General features: G+C 41.4%; 1 protein-coding gene across 8 annotated transcripts in view; it reads right to left on the bottom strand.

The window, feature by feature from the left end:
• The window catches only part of GRIA2 (glutamate ionotropic receptor AMPA type subunit 2), a 233,140-nt gene that overhangs the window by 73,711 nt on the left and 138,833 nt on the right, over positions 1-20,596 (bottom strand). For all 8 annotated transcript variants that reach the window (XR_006390560.1, XR_006390561.1, XM_044300096.1 and 5 more), the window contains 3 exons: positions 6,870-7,037; positions 5,710-5,814; positions 4,612-4,722 (listed from right to left, as the gene is read on the bottom strand). Coding sequence is in view for 6 of the 8 variants with exons in the window: in XM_044300096.1 (XP_044156031.1) it covers positions 4,612-4,722; positions 5,710-5,814; positions 6,870-7,037 (384 nt within the window). In the remaining 2 variants the exon portion in view is untranslated. The remainder of the gene's footprint in view (positions 1-4,611; positions 4,723-5,709; positions 5,815-6,869; positions 7,038-20,596) is intronic.

Below are 20,596 nucleotides of genomic sequence, written 5' to 3' on the forward strand. Positions count from 1 at the left end.
ACCCTCCAGAGAAGCAGGTAAGGTCAGCTTGGTACAGTTTACACGTTCACCTCCTGTCCATGCTGGCACAGAGAGGCAACAAGCTGAGAGAGCCTTTTCACGGCTGCAGTGAAAACAGCGCTATCTCAGCTCGGATAATCTGCCACCAGCTTCTCGTTTGATATAAGCCCGGTCCGCTAACAGGATTATATAGGGTGAGAAACCAACCCGCGGAAGCTAATAACTAGGCCAAAACATGGACGTGGGGATTCGTGATCGATATACAAGACAGCAAAAGATTAAATTATATATTTAATCGCCGTAAGGGCACACTAGATATAACACAATATACACCGAGAATATATACAGTGGTTGGAGGTTACAGATACAGGTAATATGGGTACAACAGGGTTAAGCAGAGTAAAAGTCAGTTACGGGATAAGATGAAAGTTCTTTTGGGTTGTGAGGTGTTCTTTGCTGTAGTCACACGAAGGGCCGTGATCTCAGCTAGTTCCTGGGTCTCCCTAAACACATTACACGACGCGAGCCTTCTTCAGAGAAAGACACAGCCCTCTGGCTTGCATGGGTTTATGACCTGTAGCCGGCCGCTCCCCTCCCCCCATGTGAAGGGTCCACCCCTCCTTCTCTGTTGCTGTGAGCAAATGACCCATAGGGTTCATAGCCCCAGACCAGAATGTCGCAGGAGGATGGTTCCGGGCCCAATTGATCCGCCTGGGTTCCGGCTACAACTAGAGTCCAAACATGGTACTGTTATTTGGTTTCTGTGGGGAGATATGGATATCTCCCTTCCCTGACATCCCTGCATCAAACAAAGACCATGGGCACGTACATCGTGGCCACTGGGACACAAATATGTATCCGGTTTGCGCCTGCGATGGCCGGGCAATTCCTAATTCCTTATGAAATGTAGGTGCCAACATGTCTGGGAGGTAGCATTGATCCTGGCAAGGGCTGATACCTCCTGCTGGGGGTTTTTCCTGCAGGATTTAGCTTGCCTCCAAACTGGCTGATTAAGGTGTGACATTCTCCACCTGGGGCCTCCTTGAAGCCTGGACCCCTGGGGCTTTCTCCTTGCTAGCTGACAATCAGATGGCTGGGGGGGTGGGAACTTATTTTACATGTACACTGATGTACATGCCAAAAGGTGAATCAAACGACAATCAGGGCTGCCAGTAAAAATTTATCCATTTTCCTCACAATCACTCAAACAAGTTCTATGCTTTTTTGGGTTATGCTGGAAATATCAACATTTTCCCTGATGACATATTTGCCATTTACAATATTGTTGCTGTTTCTAGATGGATGAACAAAGGATAGAAGGAGGGATGATACTACAGAGAATAGCTAATTGTATATATATGTGCTAGCAAATATGATATCAGCTTCAAGACTGAGACCTACAGTACAAACTAGTGTCGTAGAAGAAGAATATATCATGTATAAATAAAAGAAAAATTAACCAGGCAGGGAGAAAAATAACAAGCCCAAACTTCCCAACCCCCATCTCCCCAAAGTTTGTACTTGTACATATTACAAATCTGTGCTTGTGGCATTCACATGTTAAGAATAACATTCAGGGCTTATATACTTCAAAAGCTCTTTTAGACCCATGGGAATAAATTACTTGTACTCTTTGGAGAGCGATATTTATATTTTATGCCTAAAAATAGCTATTTGGGCAAATGTAATCTACAAACCGGATTCCAAAAAAGTTGGGACACTAAACAAATTGTGAATAAAAACTGAATGCAATAATGTGGAGATGGCAAATGTCAATATTTTATTTGTAATAGAACGTAGATGACAGATCAAACGTTTAATCCGAGTAAATGTATCATTTTAAAGGAAAAATACGTTGATTTAAATTTTCACGGTGTCAACAAATCCCCAAAAAGTTGGGACAAGTAGCAATAAGAGGCTGGAAAAAGTAAATTTGAGCATAACGAAGAGCTGGAAGACCAATTAACACTAATTAGGTCAATTGGCAACATGATTGGGTATAAAAAGAGCTTCTCAGAGTGGCAGTGTCTCTCAGAAGCCAAGATGGGTAGAGGATCACCAATTCCCACAATGTTGCACAGAAAGATAGTGGAGCAATATCAGAAAGGTGTTACCCAGCGAAAAATTGCAAAGACTTTGCATCTATCATCATCAACTGTGCATAACATCATCCGAAGATTCCAAGAATCTGGAACAATCTCTGTGCGTAAGGGTCAAGGCCGTAAAACCATACTGGATGCCCGTGATCTCCGGGCCCTTGAACGACACTGCACCACAAACAGGAATGCTACTGTAAAGGAAATCACAGAATGGGCTCAGGAATACTTCCAGAAACTATTGTCAGTGAACACAATCCACCGTGCCATCCGCCGTTGCCAGCTGAAACTCTACAGTGCAAAGAAGAAGCCATTTCTAAGCAAGATCCACAAGCTCAGGCATTTTCACTGGGCCAGGGATCATTTAAAATGGAGTCAAACAAAATGGAAGACTGTTCTGTGGTCAGACGAGTCACGATTCGAAGTTCTTTTTGGAAATCTGGGACGCCATGTCATCCGGACCAAAGAGGACAAGGACAACCCAAGTTGTTATCAACGCTCAGTTCAAAAGCCTGCATCTCTGATGGTATGGGGTTGCATGAGTGTGTGTGGCATGGGCAGCTTTCATGTCTGGAAAGGCACCATCAATGCAGAAAAATATATTCAAGTTCTAGAACAACATATGCTCCCATCCAGACGTCATCTCTTTTAGGGAAGACCCTGCATTTTTTAACAAGATAATGCCAGACCACATTCTGCATCAATCGCAACATCATGGCTGCGTAGGAGAAGGATCCGGGTACTGAAATGGCCAGTCTGCAGTCCAGATCTTTCACCTATAGAGTACATTTGGCGCATCATAAAGAGGAAGGTGCAACAAAGAAGGCCCAAGACGATTGAACAGTTAGAGGCCTGTATTAGACAAGAATGGGAGAGCATTCCTATTTCTAAACTTGAGAAACTGGTCTCCTCGGTCCCCAGACGTCTGTTGAGTGTTGTAAGAAGAAGGGGAGATACCACACAGTGGTGAAAATGGCCTTGCCCCAACTTTTTGGGGATTTGTTGACACCATGAAATTCTGATTCAACATATTTTTCCCTTAAAATGGTACATTTTCTCAGTTTAAACTTTTGTTCCGTGATTTATGTTCTATTCTGAATAAAATATTAGAAGTTGGCACCTCCACATCATTGCATTCAGTTTTTATTCACGATTTGTATAGTGCCCCAACTTTTTGGGAATCCGGTTTGTATAATGTGTATAGATGTGAGGTGTTAGGGGAGAAAAGTAAGAGAGAGATGGATAACATTCCTATGCAGGTAATCATTTTTTTCAGGGGCGGATTGGCAATAGACCTTACATTGAAATTTCCCGGTGGGCCGAATGCCCAGGGGGCCACCTGAGCCCCCCTCACAGTCGGCCAGTAGAAGTTTTTGGGGATGTTTTTTTGTGATGGATTGTGGTATTTGGCTCTGTTGGGGTGGTATAATGTGCCACAATATGGTATTGCTGGCCCTGCCTTCCATCAATTTGGACCCGACTACAAAACTGGGCCACTTTTAATATTTTTTCCAGGACCACTTTAAGTTCCCAGTCCACCGCTGATTCTATTTCTTGAGGACCACAGAGAACAGTTAATGTAGCCATAGGCTGTTTGTTTGCTCCACAGAACTGCATTACAACTAAATACTGCATAGATATACACCTTTATGATATGTAGGTAATAGTGTTGATCGCAAATATTCTAATCGCTAATTTTTACTTCGAGAATTCGTGAATATTTAGAATATAGTGATATATATTCGTAATTTCATCAGTAACCTCCCTTCTTGCTTGTGGGCCAATGAGAAGGCTGCAGTGTCTTTGTCTGAGCTTAGCAAAATTTCTAGCGACCAATAGGAAAGTTGACCCCTTACTATTTAAGAAACACCCCAGCAGCCATTTTCTGCAGTTTTTTTTGCAGTTCTGAGAGAGAGCGCAGTGACATTGCTGTGCTCTGTGCTTTCATCTGGATCCTATTCCTTATCTAATTACATAAGATAGATAGTTAGTGGGAGATAGTCAGTGTAGGTTAGATAGTGATATAATGTAGCTGATAGGTTCCAGTGCTGGGTGTTAGGTAGTGTGATAGGAATTACTGTACTGTGCATTTTCTCCAGTCTCAGGGAACTTCTAGCAGCTTGAAAAATCTAGCAAAAGTGAGCCACACCTGTATTGCACGCGCAATACGCGCATATTACATTGCCGATTTTCGCAATCAAGAAAATAACGACTGGAGATCACAAACTCTAGAATTTATTGCAAATATTATGCAAAAAATTCCCGAAATATCGTGAAAACAAATATTGCCTATGCGCTCAACACAATACTAGATAATACTGGCTATACAATTATTATCTGGTATAACAAGACTGGATAGAACAATTTCATAGATAGGTATAGGTATAATCTATACAAGATAAACATTTGACATTTTTCACATAAAAAAATAAAATCACATAAAGAAAATAAAAACGTGAAGTCATTGTAGTTTACAGACCAGAACATACTGTATAGCGTGACCAATATATCTTACCAAAATAGTCGTGACAATAACAGTTTTGTTTTCCAAACCCATGGAGTCGTTTGCAGATAATACATCACTAACAGTAACCACCATCTTGTCAATTTCACTCCAGTAGCCAATCTGTCAGATTAAAATGCAGGTAAATGAAGATGGGCTGACAAGTGAAACATTTATTAAACTTCAGTGGAAATGTAAGAAAAATCAAAAACAGAAAAAGCTAGGCACAAACAAATTGTATTATTTTACTTAACACCTGAAAGGAAATTTTATACCAGTTTTTGTCTTCCCTCGCTGAAGGCAGCATAAATTGGTGACAGGGACCCTGATGAAACACTAGGTCACTTACTTATTTCAACTCAGTCATATTTTTGAAATCCCTATTGCAAACCAAGTGATGGAGTCTACCCAATACAGTGCACAAGCTTGTGAGTGAGTTCTCATATTCATTATCTCTACACTTTTCCCACCACCCAGCAGATGACTGACGGCTCTCTTCCTAAATTGTATTGTATTACCGTGAATTCTAAGATCCTGGAATAAAAAAAGGCTTAACATGGCTTGGGTGCATAAAAAGTTTACTAAACTATGATAGTAAAGTAAATTACAGTAACCAAAGCCGTGAACAAATGAGCAAGCTCCCCATTGACTAGTTCCCACCATGGCATCTCACACCTTACTCTGGTGAGGTTCTCAATAGAGCTGGAGCTCTTTGTTACATGCCTAGATGTTTTATAGCTTTCTGGCCCCTCTTAAAGGTCTTCAGTTTGTAGTACACATGTGTACATAGGAAGAAAGCTGCTAATCAGTGGTGTGGGAGATGGGGTGGGGAGATCTTATTTTGAGATAAAGCTGCTCAAATAGGGATTTTAAGAAAACTGGATTGGAACAAGTGACTCAGGGTTTCACAGGGTCTCTGACCGGTTTATGGTGCTGTCAAATAGGGCAGTCTAAACCTTTTGACAGATTTCCTTTCAAAAAGGTTATAAAGAGTTTTAGCAGTCAGTTCTAACATAATTAAATGATTAAATTCTAAAGCTCAGAACTAAAATAAATGACCATATACTTTGAAGATAAGTTCAACATTATTTAAGCCAATTTGTATTTTACCTTCCGAGGTCCATTGCTCTTGAGTTCCATTATGTTGATTGTATAATTCACTCTTTTACCATTCTGATCAAATTTTATATTTCCAGTCAAACCATCCACTTGGACCTAGAAGACACATTTGATTAGATGGTATTGTAAAAGATAAATTTATATCGGTAGGATAAGACCTAGATATTGCTATTGTTTTCCATTTTTATTTTCATTAAGGGGGTTTCAATTATATAAACCCTGATGATCTATCCTCAGGATAGACAAAAATGAATATGTGGAGGTTTGTACTACAGCATGAGGGGCTGCAATGCTCCAACTTGTGGCATGTCTCTTTTATTGTCTACAGGTAAAGCATATATCCCTATCAGTTGCTGTGCCTTGTAGTGCAGCTCAGTCACTTTCAAGTGAATAGGGATGAGCTGTAGTACCAGGCATAACCACATTTGTATGTAGAGGGTTGCGCCTGTGTAAATAATAAAGAGGATGTTGCAGTTTCTGGAGTGCCTCTTTCATGTCTGCTGATTGGTCCTTTAAGAAAGTGCCCCTTCTCTCCCAGTATGAGCTCTGATGCTATGGGTATGTACATTTTAGGCAAAAACCAACCCTCCCTGTCTGGCCACTTCTCGTACTATCATCCCTCCTAAGGGAGGTTACTTTGAGGACATTACCGTTAATAATGACTTAAAATGGGTCACACAGAAAATATATTATCAATTAGTAAGAAATCTCTGAACTCATACATAAGGGGGCCATATTTTCGCTATCATTTTACACTTTTCACACCTCTCAATGCCTTAAAGAAAAAATTTAGTTTCTTTTAGCATTTAGGGTCTGGGCCTCAATCTCCAGTGCAAATATATGCACAAACTTAGATTTCAGTTTACGGCACAAGGACAGCTAAAGATGTGTCAAATTTATTAAAATGTGTGTGACTCTTAATAATTTTGGCACATTACATTCCAAAGAGGTATAAGACTGGCATAGGAAACAGCAGTCTTAATAAATCCCTCCCTTCCAAGTTCCTCTTATTTCAGGAAGCTAAATGTCAATAGAGTGGGTAGCATTCCAAGCAGCTTACAGCGAAACACAGTGTTAGGCATCTGTCTCACTTTCCTTCACATCATTTTGTTTTCCCCCAGCCAGCAACTTTTTTTTCTATAAGCAATTACCTGTTTGAGTGCTCTCTCTATTTCAACTCCATGACCCCACGGTACAGCAGGATTTGCTAAACAGTCACCAGCATTTCCTCTCCTAGAGAGTTCAATTCTCTGTTTCCTTAAAGTTCGAAAGGCCTCAGTCATCACTTGGACAGCATCAAAAGTCAGAGCCGAAGTATACTGAAAAACACAGGGTAAACAAATGTATTTATTTTTTATTATAAAACATATCATACAGATTTATTTCTACAATCCATTTTTGTCCAGACATCACCACCTTATTATCAAGAATCCCACAATGTCTATCTTCTATATCATCCTTCTTCTCCTCTCGCTTTTTAAAATTTAAAGAGGACCTTTCACCAGAATTAAACTTCTAAAGTAACTATACAGGCATGTAGAGCGGCGCCCAGGGACCCCCCTACACTTACTGTTATACCTGGGCGCCGCTCCGTTCTCCCGTAATTGCCTCTGGTATCTTTACAGTCAGGCTCCACCCAGGGGAACCTGCCGGCGCCTCCTTCTCCCATGCTGCAGCGCTGGCCAATCACAGCACTCAGCTCATAGCCTGAGAGGCTTTTTTCTCTCTCAGGCTATGAGCTGAGCGATGTGATTAGCCAGCGCTACAGCATGGGAGAATGAGCCGACGGCAGGTTCCTCTGGGTGGAGCCTAACTGTAAAGATACCGGAGGCTATACCGGGAGAACGGAGCGGTGTCCAGGTATAACAGTAAGTCCAGGGGGGTCCCTGGGCGCCGCTCTACATGCCTGTATAGTTACTTTAGAAGTTTAATTCTGGTGAAAGGTCCTCTTTAACATGGATAAAACAGAATTCATCATCTTTCCCCCATCTTGCTCAACCCCCCCAACAGACCTATCTATCACAATCAATGGCTGCGCATTCTCCCTGGTCAACAAAGTCCGCTGCATTGGAGTGACTTTGGATTCTGCCCTCTCCTTCCGACTGCACATCCAAGCCCTTTCCGCCACCTGCCGCCTCCAACTCAAAAACATCTCCCGTATTTGCGCTTTCCTTAACTTTGAATCTGAAAAAATTTTTGTACATGCCCTCATCATCTCCTGCCTAGACTACTGCAACATTCTCCTCTGTGGCCTTCCATCTAGCACTCTCGCACCCTCCAATCTATCCTCAACTCTGCTGCCTGACTAATCCACCTCTCACCATGTTACTCCTCTGTCTCTCCCCTCTGCCAATCCCTTCACAGTATGGAAGATGATAAACAGGTAGAGAGCCGAAGTGGCATCATTGGGTTGTGATAAATAGCCAGTCTCCACTGTCAGCAATGGCATAGATATTCAATGGCATCAGGTGAAGATGTGTAAAAATCCTCACAGATCTATGCCAAACTTAATGTTTTCCATACTTGTAGAGAACAACCTTGTCCACTCCGGTGTGACGACTGCCACCTGCTTCACTGAATGATGTCTCTGATAGTACACTGAAGGGTGGGTATGAAATAGCAGAGATTTAAATGTATAAATTACAAGTTTTCCCACAAAAAAACAGTCGAGTCACATTATGACCGCTTTCTACCTTCGATGTCAGTGGCATGTAGCTCATGAATGAAGTCACGTGTCTTGAGCTGGCGTAGTGGGTACATAAGGTGTGGGATAAGCTGTCTGCACACATATCCCTCATTGCTGTGATGGATAAAGATTACAAGAGTGGCAAAAAGGGATGATTATTGGCTTTCGGGCCTAAGGGTGGCGGTATTTCTAAACTGTGCAGGTTGTGAACTGTTCTTGTGCTGCTGTGGAGAAAGTGTATCATGAGTGGACAAATGGTACCATTGTGATTTAGCAAAGTGGAAACTGCAGAGCGCCATGTGCCATTGATGTGAAAGGCGAACGTTAGATACGAAGGTGCGCGAGAACGGACCCACATACGGCAGTGGAGCAGCTCACGGCCAAAATGAACCAAGGGGCTACCAGTCGTGTCTAAAACACAGTTCAGTAAACTCTAATGGGTAAGGGGCTCCAAAGCAGGCAGTCACTGCACCTCTGCTAACGAAGTTGCATCAGCAGAAAAGGCATCAATGTATCGGAATTGGACCTCCAATGATTAGCAAAGGGTTGCCTTCTCCAATGAGTCATGTCTTCTGCTTCATTGAAGAAAAATTCTCAACTGTTCATTGGCTGTTTTTTCCTATTTCTATGCATCACTGGAGCATTATTATTCAAGTCTAGAGCCATTTTAATGAGGAAAGGTCATATACTGTATCAATGGGCTGACCTCCATTTCATCTTTCTCTATACAGTTTACACTAGCATTATAGAAAGACCCCTAATAACATCATTGATGTGCCTTAATTACTTTGCTACTGCATGCACTTGAATGTAATCATTTAGAGTACTCAACCCTGTCAGTGTCCATACCATTCTCAAACGGTGACATAAACCATGCTTACATCACAGACCAGCTCACAATGACCTAATTTGATGAATAATCCATGAAAAAAAATTGGACAATTGGGCAACTGTAATATTTTTGTGAATGAGACTGCATTAATAGAATACATCGCAATTTGTATATTGGGCACTGGGGAGTAAGAATGGAGTCCTTAACTAGGGGGAGTGTTAACAGCACGCACGCCACTGGCTTGTGTTTTCACAAACGATCAGATGGGTGGCCCCCGATTACACGACCAGAACATTATGTTCCAAACTGATTAGTCTGATGACAGGACGGTGTCCTTAAATAGAGGCCATGGTTATCAGTATGCATGCTGCTGTTTTGTATCCTAATCCCCTGATGATGCAGTAGTAGAGGGGAGACCTGTTGGGGGGACACTAAACCTGAATATTTGTATATGATTAGAATTGTGTGTAAGTGTAAAAATACATCAGTGAGACTCTACATGACAGATATACAACTTCACCAGAATGACAGCATTAACAGAGCGATGCTCAAAACATATAAGCTGCTCTGTAAAAAAAACTCATAATAATCAGAAATGCACCAGATAGTTTGTGTTCTTTAACTAGCTGCTTAGTTTTTGAACCTGTAAATTAAGAATATTATTGTAATAATGAAAAAATATTTATTAGTTTTAGATTGGCTGTTAGTAAAAGGCTGGGTCACCTTGTGGGGCTTAAAGAGGACCTTTCACCACTCCTCACATGCCTGTTTTAATACATATATTCCCCATGTAATAACAATTCTGGGGCATCTATTCTTATGGCTCTATGTTGTGCCATTCCTTTATTATTTCTACTAGAAGTTCTGAATGAATTGCTGGCAGTCTGCAGTAAGGGTACAGATGGGTGGTAACCAGTTGGGGGGGTGTACCTGCACAGTCTCACTCTATCCAATCAGTGCTGCCATTTTCAGACTGTGCAGGTACACACCCCCAACTGGTTACCACCCCTCTGTACCCTTACTGCAGACTGCTAGCAATTCATTCATAACTTCTAGTAGTAATAATAGAGGAATGGCACAACATAGAGCCATAAGAATAGATGTTCCAGAACTGTTTACATGGGGAATGCATGAAGCTATTAAAACAGGCATGTCATGATTTTTGACAGGTCCTGTTTAATGCCCCTACAGAAAGACACTGCATTAATAAAAAATGTTTCTAAATTCCATCTGTAGTAGTAAACTTTGCTAGTAATTTTGGGATGCATAGCCAGTCTGCTAGCTTTCAACCCTTTTAGTTTGGTAACTTATACAGTAGACTGATACTAGACACTTCAAGCCAACTACCCTCAGGATTACTTTCTACTATTATACCACATTAACCAATTCAATTAGATAGTGATACATTCTCAATGTGATTCTAACTTTAGATAATAGTTCTCTGAATAATATGACTTACAGTTTGAATGTTTGGTTTAAATTTAACCAAATAAATTTATTTATTTTGCTCGGCATAGGAATTGTACATACTTATTTCCATGCATAGAATTTGCTAGCTGGAAGAAAAGAAGCTGCTAGCTGAACTGCTAGAAATAAAAATGGGATAAGACTATTTTTTGCATCACATTTGTAATATACGTTGTGTTGGCAGGAACAATTCTTAGCACATACATCAACATGTCATAGACTATCATTAGTAGAGATGACAGAATCGATTATACATGAATCGGTATACAAATTACCATTTATTCTACTAATGAAGTCTCAATCACAAAATTATTACAGTTGCCCAATTGTCCAATTTTTTCATGGATTGTGATGTAAGTATGGTTTACGTCACTGTTTGAGAATCATATGGACGCTGACAGGGCTGAGTACTCTAAATAGTCTTATCCCATTTTTATTTCTAGCAGTTCCTATCTTGGTCAGCTCTGTCATCCGCTTGCAGCTTCATTTCTTCCAGCTAGCAAATTATATACATGGAAATAAGTGTGGCTATTCCTGTGCTGAGCAAAAAATAATGTATTTCTTTAATATTGTACAGTCTGGTTAAATTCAAACCAAACATTCATACTTGTAAGTCATATTTTCAGAGAACTATTATCTAAAGTTCGAATCACATTAAAAAATGTATGACTTAATTGGTTAATGTGGTATAATAGTAGAAAGGATGGCAGCGGGCAGTTGGCTTGAAGTTTCTAATATCAGTCTACTGTATAACTTACCAAACTAAAAGGGTTGAAAGCTCGCAGACTGGCTATGTATCCTAAAATTACTGGCAAAGTTTACTACCACAGATATAATTTAGAAAAACAATTATATTAATGCAGTGCATTTCTATAGGGCCATTAAGCCCCATAAGGGGACCCAACCTTTTACGAACAGCCAATCTAAAACGAATCTATTTTTATTCATTATTACAAAAATATTCTTCATTTACAGGTTTTAAAAGCAAGCAGTTAGTTAAAATACACAAAGCACCTTGTGTATTTATGCTTATTATTATTATTATTATTTTTTTATAGAGCAGCTTATATGTTTTGAGTGTCGCTCTGTTAATGCTCTCATTCCGGTGAAGTTGTGTATCTGTCACTTAGGGTTTCACTGATGTATTTTTACACTTACACACAATGCTAATCAAATAGAAGCATGCAGGTCTAGTGTCCCCCCAACATGTCTCCCCTCTACTACGACTTCATCAGGGGATCGGGATATAAAACAGCAGCATGCGTGCTATGAACCATGACCACCATTAAGGACACCATCCTGTCGTCAGACGAATCAGTTTGGAACATAATGTTCTGATTGTGTAATCGGGGGCTGCCCATCTGATCCTTTGTGATGACACAAGCCAATGGCGTGCGTGCTGTTAATCATGCCTCCAAGTTAAGGACTCTATTCTTACTCCCCAGTGCCCAATATGCAAATTACCATTTATTCTATTAATGCAGTCTCATTTACAAAATTATCTCAGTTGCCCAATTGTCCAATTTTTTCTTGGATAGTTCATCAAATTAGGTCATTAGGAGCTGGTCTGTGATGTAAGTGTGGTTTATGTCACCGTTTGAGAATCATATGGACACTGACAGGGATGAGTACTCTAAATGATTACATTCAAGTGCATGCAGTAGCAAAGTAATTAAGTCACGTCAATGATGTTATTAGGAATCTTTCTATAATGGAGTTAAATAAAGAGCACAGCATCAAAGTATGAAAAGTAAAAAGCTACATTTCTTAGATAATCATGCACTACAAAGTAATTGAAAGAAAAAAGGCGTAGCAAGGTAAAATAAAAAGTGTTTAGTCACTGAGCCTAGGAACGGCCGGCCTAGCTTTATTGGAAAAAACAACAGAAACACATTATGAATGATGTATGATAAAATATGCAAGTGACAAATATGTCACTGTTAGTGCACACAGGCAATCTCAGCTCCGTAAGTGTACTATTTCTCTATTATATCTATTATAATCTCTCAATTTTCTATGCAAAGCCAGACCACAGGTGCTTGTTCGTTTTAAAGACTGGACCCTGTAATAGTTCTCTATAATAACACTTCAGCGCTTGATACCAAAGCAGCTCTGAAGTAACAGAGTAAATGCATGAATTGAAAGCTTTGCCATTACAGTATTTATGTCAATCGTTATAGTTCTTAGAAAACTAGGACGTGCAGAATGTCCTATGGATACTTTGGTGGACAACGCTTCAAGGCAGTAAAGCAGTCAACACGAATATGAAAATATATATCTGATTTGTTTCCACACCAACAGATAGATAAACACAAAGGCTCATCTTACAAAGAGGAAACTTAATACAATGTGACTGACATGAGATGACACGGACGTACAGCACTGGGCATCAGCTGGTAATGTCTTTCCTATAAAAATGGAAATTTATATTTATACCGTGAAAATTGCCATTACTGAAGTTTGAATTACACCTTGAAGTACAGACAAGGAGACAGAAAGCCAAGTTCAATTGTCATCAAATCAAGTTGGAATTTCAATGGGTCTTGCTTTTTGGTATCGTTCGTTGGTTAGTTAATCAGTACATTCTTTCCACATAAGCTCATTGTATATATCCACTCTTTTTTAGAGGATTTAGCAAGCAGAAAAATAACCATAAAAAAAAGAAGAAAAAAAATGATAGAAAAAATAAATAAATTCAGAACAGCAACAGATCTTCTGTGTGCAATCCAGCAGCCTAATGGTGGATGTGTGCTTGTCTAGAGTCTCAATTATAGCTGACTATCATTCATGGAAATATCTACTCACTAGTGTTGAGCAAATCGAAGCCAAATGAACTGGCTTGATCTGGATTTCATAAAAAATGTGATTCACCGCAAAGCCAAACTTCCTCGCAGTTGTGGTGAAATGGCAGCACATCCATTTGTTCTCGGAGATGACGATGACCGCAAGGGTCTCCCCACGAGCAAATGGATATGGTGAGTATGCCCGCTACATACAAAAGAAATGCGCTTCACGACAAAGTAATTTGTCACATATCAAATTTCTTTGTGAAATTCGGCTAAGAATTTTTCATAACTTCGCTCATCACTAATGATCGCAGGGTGTTCTCCTTGGACCCCAACTATCAGCAATGATCTGTTTGGGGAAGCTTTCTGCAGCTATCAGCAATAATCTGTTTCAGCCATGATATATTAGGTCAGAAATACTAATAGTGTCATATTTTGCACTGTGTAAAAATACAAATCACAGTTTTAGGGTTCATTCAAACGGCCTTATGCTTTCTGCAAAAATGCGGATCCGATGATACGTGTTCGGCTCAGTCTTACTCAGGGAGAGCTGTGCATAGAAAGGGACAGACAGTGTAGGGAGTGTTATTGGAAGATTTTTATTAGAAAAAATTTTCAGAGACCCAAAAGCCTTTTTAAGGACTACTGTGTGTGACAGCAGCAATATATATTTTTAGCGCATCCTGCGCTAAATAGCGTATAATAGGCCGCTGCAGACAGATAAATTATCCGCGACACATCTTCTGTGTAAAGTGTGTGCCTCACTAAAATATCAGTGACATCCAGTGTACTTTTTCAATGCACATCTCCTGTGTAAAGTGTGCGCATTCAAAAAATATCTGTGATATCCAGTGTACTTTTTCTGTAGATGTTGTCCACTGTGGACAGTTAAGTTATCCGTGCCACATCTCCTCTGTAAAGTGGGCGCATCCAAAAAATATCTGTGACATCCAGTGTATATTTCAATGCACAGTGCCTGCTGCGGACAGTGAGATTATCTGTGCCACATCTCCAGTGTAAATTGTGCGCATCCAAAAAATATCTGTGACATCCAGTGTACTTTTTCAATAGACGGTGTCCGCTGCGGAGAGTCAGATTAACTGTGCCACATCTCCAGTGTAAAGTGTGCGCATCCCTAAAATATCTGTGACAACCAGTGTACTTTTTCCATAGATGGTGTCAGTTATGGGCAGTTAAATTATCCGCGCAACATCTACTGTGTAAATTTTGCGCATCCCTAAAATATCTGTGACATCCAGTGTACTTTTTCCGTAGACGGTGTCCGCTGCAGACAGTTGGATTATCCGTGCCACATCTACAGTGTAAAGTGTGTGCATCCAAAAAATATCAGTGACATCAAGTGTACTTTTTCTGTAGACGGTGTCCGCTGCGTACAGTTAAATTATCCGTGCCACATCTCCTGTGTAAATTGTGCGCATCCCAAAAAAATCTGTGACATCCAGTGTACTTTTTCAATAAATGGTGTCCGCTGCGGACAGTGACATTAGCTGCACCACATCTCCAGTGTAAAGTGTGCACATCCAAAAAATATCTGCGACATCCAGTGTACTTTCTCAATAGACGGTGTCCGCTTCTGAGAGCGAGATTAGATGCGCCACATCTCCAGTGTAAAGTGTGCGCATCCCAAAAATATCTGTGACATCTAGTGTAATTTTTCAATAGACAGTGTCTGCTGCGGACAGTGACATTACCAGTGCCACATCTCCAGTGTAAAGTGTGCGCCTAAAATTTTTATCTGTGACATACAGTGTACTTTTTACGTAGAAGCTTTGGACAGTGACATTACTGGTGGTACCTCTCCTGTATAATGTTTCCTCATTTCAAATACCTGTGACATTACCTATAATTTTTTATTAGCCGCTGCTTACAGCATTGACATTATCTGAGGAATATCTCCTGTGTGACGTTTCCACATCCCAAATACCTTTTTAAATTATTTTGGGCATACACTTTCAAATCCTATTCTACTGTACATGTGACATACTTTCAAGCATATATCACATTTAAAATGAAGAAGGCGAGCAGTCCAAGTTTGCAGGGTGGTGCAGGACACAACTCTTGAATAGAGATGGCCTTGCGGTTCGCGGTGAACTTTACACATTTGCGATTCACCGAACATGCGAACATATGGTGATATTCACACGCGCCATATTTTTTTTTGCATAGCGCCAAACTTTGACTCATGACACATCCATCAGATGGGACAGGACAGCCAATTGAGATGTTTCAGCACATGGACACACCTCCAACCCTATAACAGAATCCGATCTGGCAGCCATTTTACATGATGTGTTTTGCCAGTGTAGGGAGAGGTTGCATTTTGGAGCAGGGACAGTTAGGGACATCAAACACTAGCTAATAGGGCCACAAAAGTACTTTTAAGGATTGGTATAGGTGTGCTATCGATAGTTCTGATATAGAGGGGTGTGATATACTTATAATATACTTTCTAACATAGAAATTACACTGCCTGTCCAAAACAAAAGTCGCCACCTAGATTTAACTAAGCAAATAGTTATGAGCCTCCTATTGGATAATTACTGCATGGGCGATTATCTTTCAGCTGGCAACAAGTTATTTAACCCCAACTGCTGTAATGAGTTAAACGACCATGTCAAAAGACACATCTCGTGGTCGTGGAAAAGATGTTAGTCTGTTTGAGAAGGGTCAAATCATTAGCATGCATCAAGAAGAGAAAACATCTAAGGAGACTGCAGAAACTACAAAAATTGGGTTAAGAACTGTCCAACGCATTATTAAAAACTGGAAGGATAGTGGGGACCCATCGTATTCGAGGAAGAAATGTGGCAGGGAAAAAATCCTGAATGATCGTGATCGGCGATCACTTAAACGTTTGGTGAAATCAAATCGAAGAAAAACAACAGTAGAACTCAGGACTATGTTTAATAGTGAAAGTAAGAGCATTTCCACACGCACAATGCGAAGGGAACTCAAGGGATTGGGACTGAATAGCTGTGTAGCTGTAAAAAAAAAAACAAATCAGTGAGGCAAACCATCATGTCTAGTGCCTAATGTACAAGCCTGTGGGGTCAGTGCTATGATCTGGGGTTGCTGCAGTTGGTCAGGTCTAGGTTCAGCAACAGTATGTGCTCCAAGAATGAGGTCAGCTGACTACCTGAACATACTGAATGACCAGGTTATTCCATCAATGGAATTTTTCCTCCCTGATGGCACGGGCATATTCCAAGATGACAATGCCAGGATTCATCAGGCTCAAATTGTGAAAGAGTCATCATTTTCACACATGGATTGGCCACCACAGAGTCCAGACCTTAACCCGATTGAGAACCTTTGGGATGTGCTGGAGAAGGCTTTGCACAGCAGTCAGACACTACCATCATCAATGCAAGATCTTGGTGAAATATTAATGCAACACTGGATGGAAATAAATCTTGGGACATTCCAGAAGCTTATCGAAACAATGCCACAGCAAATGCGTGCTGTAATCAAAGCTAAAGGTGGTCCAACTAAATATTTTTGGTGGCGACTTTTTTTTTGAATCGGGCAGTGTATATTATAGTGTTTTTTTATTGTGCAGCAGTTGTGTGCGGTTCTGCTGCGATACAGCAGCTAGATAGAGGGACAAACGCTATTGGAGTAACTAATTGCAACGGGTGTGATATACCTGTTGCCCCCCAAAAAACTGCTTGAGGTCTGCAATATACCTTCTTTCACAAAATCCTGATTGAGGGGTGTTATATACCTGTTTCCACCAAATAATGATTGAGGGGTGCAATATACATGTTTCCGCCAAATACTTATTGAGGGGTGCCATATACCTGCTTCCACAAAATCCTGATTAAGGGGTGCTATATACCTGTTTCCGCCAAATACTAATTGAGGGGTGCTATATGCCAGTTTCTGCAAAATACTGATTTTGGGGTGCTATATACCAGTTTCCGCCAAATACAGATTTAGGTGTGCCATATACCTTCTTCCACAAAATACTGATTGAGGGGTGCTATTGCTATATACCTTCTTCCACCAAATACTGATTGAGGACTGCAATACACCTGATTTCCACAAAATACTGATTGAGGGGTGCCATATACCTGTTTCTGTCAAATACTGATTGAGGGGTGCGATATACCCATTTCCGCCAAATACTGATTGAGGAGAGCTATATACACGTTTCCTCCAAATACTGATTGGGGGGTGTCATATACCTTCTTCCACAAAATACTGATTGCGGGGTGGTATTGCTATATGCTTTCTTCTACCAAATACTGATTGAGAGCTGCAATACACCTGCTTCCACAAAATACTTATTGAGGGGTGCCATATACCTGTTTCCGCCAAATACTGATTGAGGGGTGCCATATACCTTCTTCCACAAAATACTGATTGCTATATACCTTCTTCCACCAAATACTGATTGAGGGCTGCAATATAACTTCTTTGACTGAATACTGATTGAGGGGAGCTATTGATATATAACTTCTTCCACAAAATACTGATTGAGGGGTGCCATGTACCTGTTTCCGCCAAATACTGATTGAGGGATGCTATATATCTGTTTCTGCCAAATACTGATTGAGGGGTGCTATATACCTGTTTCCTCCAAATACTGATTGAAGGGTGCTATATACCTTCTTCCACAAAATACTGATTGAGGGGTCCTATTACTATATACTTTTTTCCACCAAATACTTATTGAAGGCTGCAATATACCTTCTTCCACAAATACTGCTCTTCTCTACAGACTTAGGCAGAGGGTCATTTAGAATATGACAGACAGAAAAAGAGGCAGACCGTTCCGCAGGGATGGTAGGTGTCGGGCAGGTGCACCAGGCCGGAGCCTAAGTGGGAAGTTGGAGAAGGCGAGCGCGATAACTTCAAAGGGCGCACCAGAGTTGATTGAGTGGCTCACGCAGCCTTCCGCTTCTGCACCCTCCTCACTCTCTGCTGTGTGCACCCCCAAAAGACACCACCACAGCCCCTCCACTCGAGTCAGAGGAATTATTTTCCCATCCATTCCCAGACCTTAGCAATGCGTAGCCATTTTTGGCATTCGATGAGGAGGAGGAGGTAGCAACAGCCGCCACCCAGCAGTCTGATGACAGTACCCAGATCAGCCCAAGGAGGCTGTCTGCTCCGAGATCTCTGTCAGTGGTGGTGAAGATGACGATGATGACGAGTCGATGGATGTCACGTGGGTGCCCACAAGAGAGGAAGAGGAGGGGATTTCAGAGGAAGAGAAGGAGCAGCAGATAGGGAGGACAAGCAGGCAGAACTCGCAATGCACAGGAGGCAAAAAGCAGACTGCAAATGTATCTGGAGCGAGCCATCCACCATGCACACTCACATCTTGCTCTCCCAGGACACCGACACATGGCTACGCAGTGTGGGGCTTTTTTTAACGTGTCAGCTGCTGATAACAGTGTTGCTATCTGCAGCCTGTGCTGTCAATGCATAAGTCGCGATAAGCCCAACACTCACCTAGGGACGACCGCCTGCAAAAAGAGGGCGGTTTTAAGATATGTTGGTCACTTCGGATATGAGATCATTCTTGCAGCCAACGCATCGACAGCCACCCTCCGGATCCAGCCTCAGGGAACGTCTAGACCAGGGATGTCAAACTCGTGGTCCTCCAGCTGTTGCAAAACTACAACTCCCATCATGCCTGGGCATACTACAGCTATCAGGTAATGATGGGAGTTGTAGTTTTGCAACATCTGGAGGGCCATGAGTTTAACATCCATGGTCTAGACCGACAGGTGTCCGACTACATCGGGTTAACGGCCGATGTGGACGCTCTGAGAAGCGAGGACCCCCTTGACTACTGGGTGTGCAGGCTTGACCTGTGGCCAGAGCTGGCACAATTTGCCATGGTACTCTTGGCTTGCCCCTCGTCAAGTGTCCTGTCCAAAAGGACATTTAGCGCAGCAGGGGGATCGTGACCGATAAGCGTACTCGCCTACCTCACATTTAAAAAAATGAATGAGGCATGGCTCTCAGAGGAATTCAACCACTGTGATTACCACATGTAATAAAATTTCCTCATGCCAGCCCACACATATCCACCACCACCCACAACAAAGTATGGTCCTTGCCTTATGTATATACAGCGGCATAAAAGGCCTTTTATGTCGGGTGAATGCCTAATTTTTGGGGTCTGTACTGGCCGACAGTTAAATTTTTATAATGTGACCGCGTAATGTACCTCTAGCCACAGAATCCAAAGTTCTTTGCTGTCAGATGAATGCCTATTGCCAAATTTTTGGGGCCTATACTGACCATCAGATACATTTTGATCCTGTGACCGCCTAATGTACCTCCAACCACAGAATCCAAAGTTCTTTGCTGTCAGGTGAATGCCTATTGCATAATTTTTAGGGCGTATACTGGCTGACAGTTACACTTTTATTCGGTGACTGCCTAATGTACCTCCAGCCACAGAATCCTAAGTTCTTTGCTGTCAGGGGAATGCCTATTGCCTGATTTTTGGGGCCTATACTGGCCGACAGTTACATTTTTACCCTGTGATCGCCTAATATACCTCCAGCTACAGAATCCAAAGTTCTTTGCTGTCAGGTGAATGCCTATTGCCTAATTTTTGGGGCCTATACTGGCTGACAGTTACATTTTTATCCTGTGACTGCCTAATGTACCTCCAGCCACAGAATCCAAAGTTCTTTGCTGTCAGGTGAATGCCTATTGCCTAATTTTTGGGGCCTATACTGACCGTCAGATACATTTTCATCCTGTGACCGCCTAATGTACCTCCAACCACAGAATCCAAAGTTCTTTGCTGTCAGGTGAATGCCTAATGCCTAATTTTTGGGGCCTATACTGGCTGACAGTTACATGTTTATCCTGTGACTGCCTAATGTACCTCCAGCCACAGAATCCAAAGTTCTTTGCTGTCAGGTGAATGCCTATTGACAAATTTTTGGGGCCTATACTGACCGTCAGATACATTTTCATCCTGTGACCGCCTAATTTACCTCCAGCCACAGAATCCAAAGTTCTTTGCTGTCAGATGAATGCCTATTGCCTAATTTTTGGGGCCCGTACTGGCTGACAGTTACATTTTTATCCTGTGACCACCTAATATGCATCCAC

This window comes from Bufo gargarizans, chromosome 1 (genome assembly GCF_014858855.1).
Source record: "Bufo gargarizans isolate SCDJY-AF-19 chromosome 1, ASM1485885v1, whole genome shotgun sequence".
Lineage (NCBI taxonomy): Eukaryota > Metazoa > Chordata > Amphibia > Anura > Bufonidae > Bufo > Bufo gargarizans.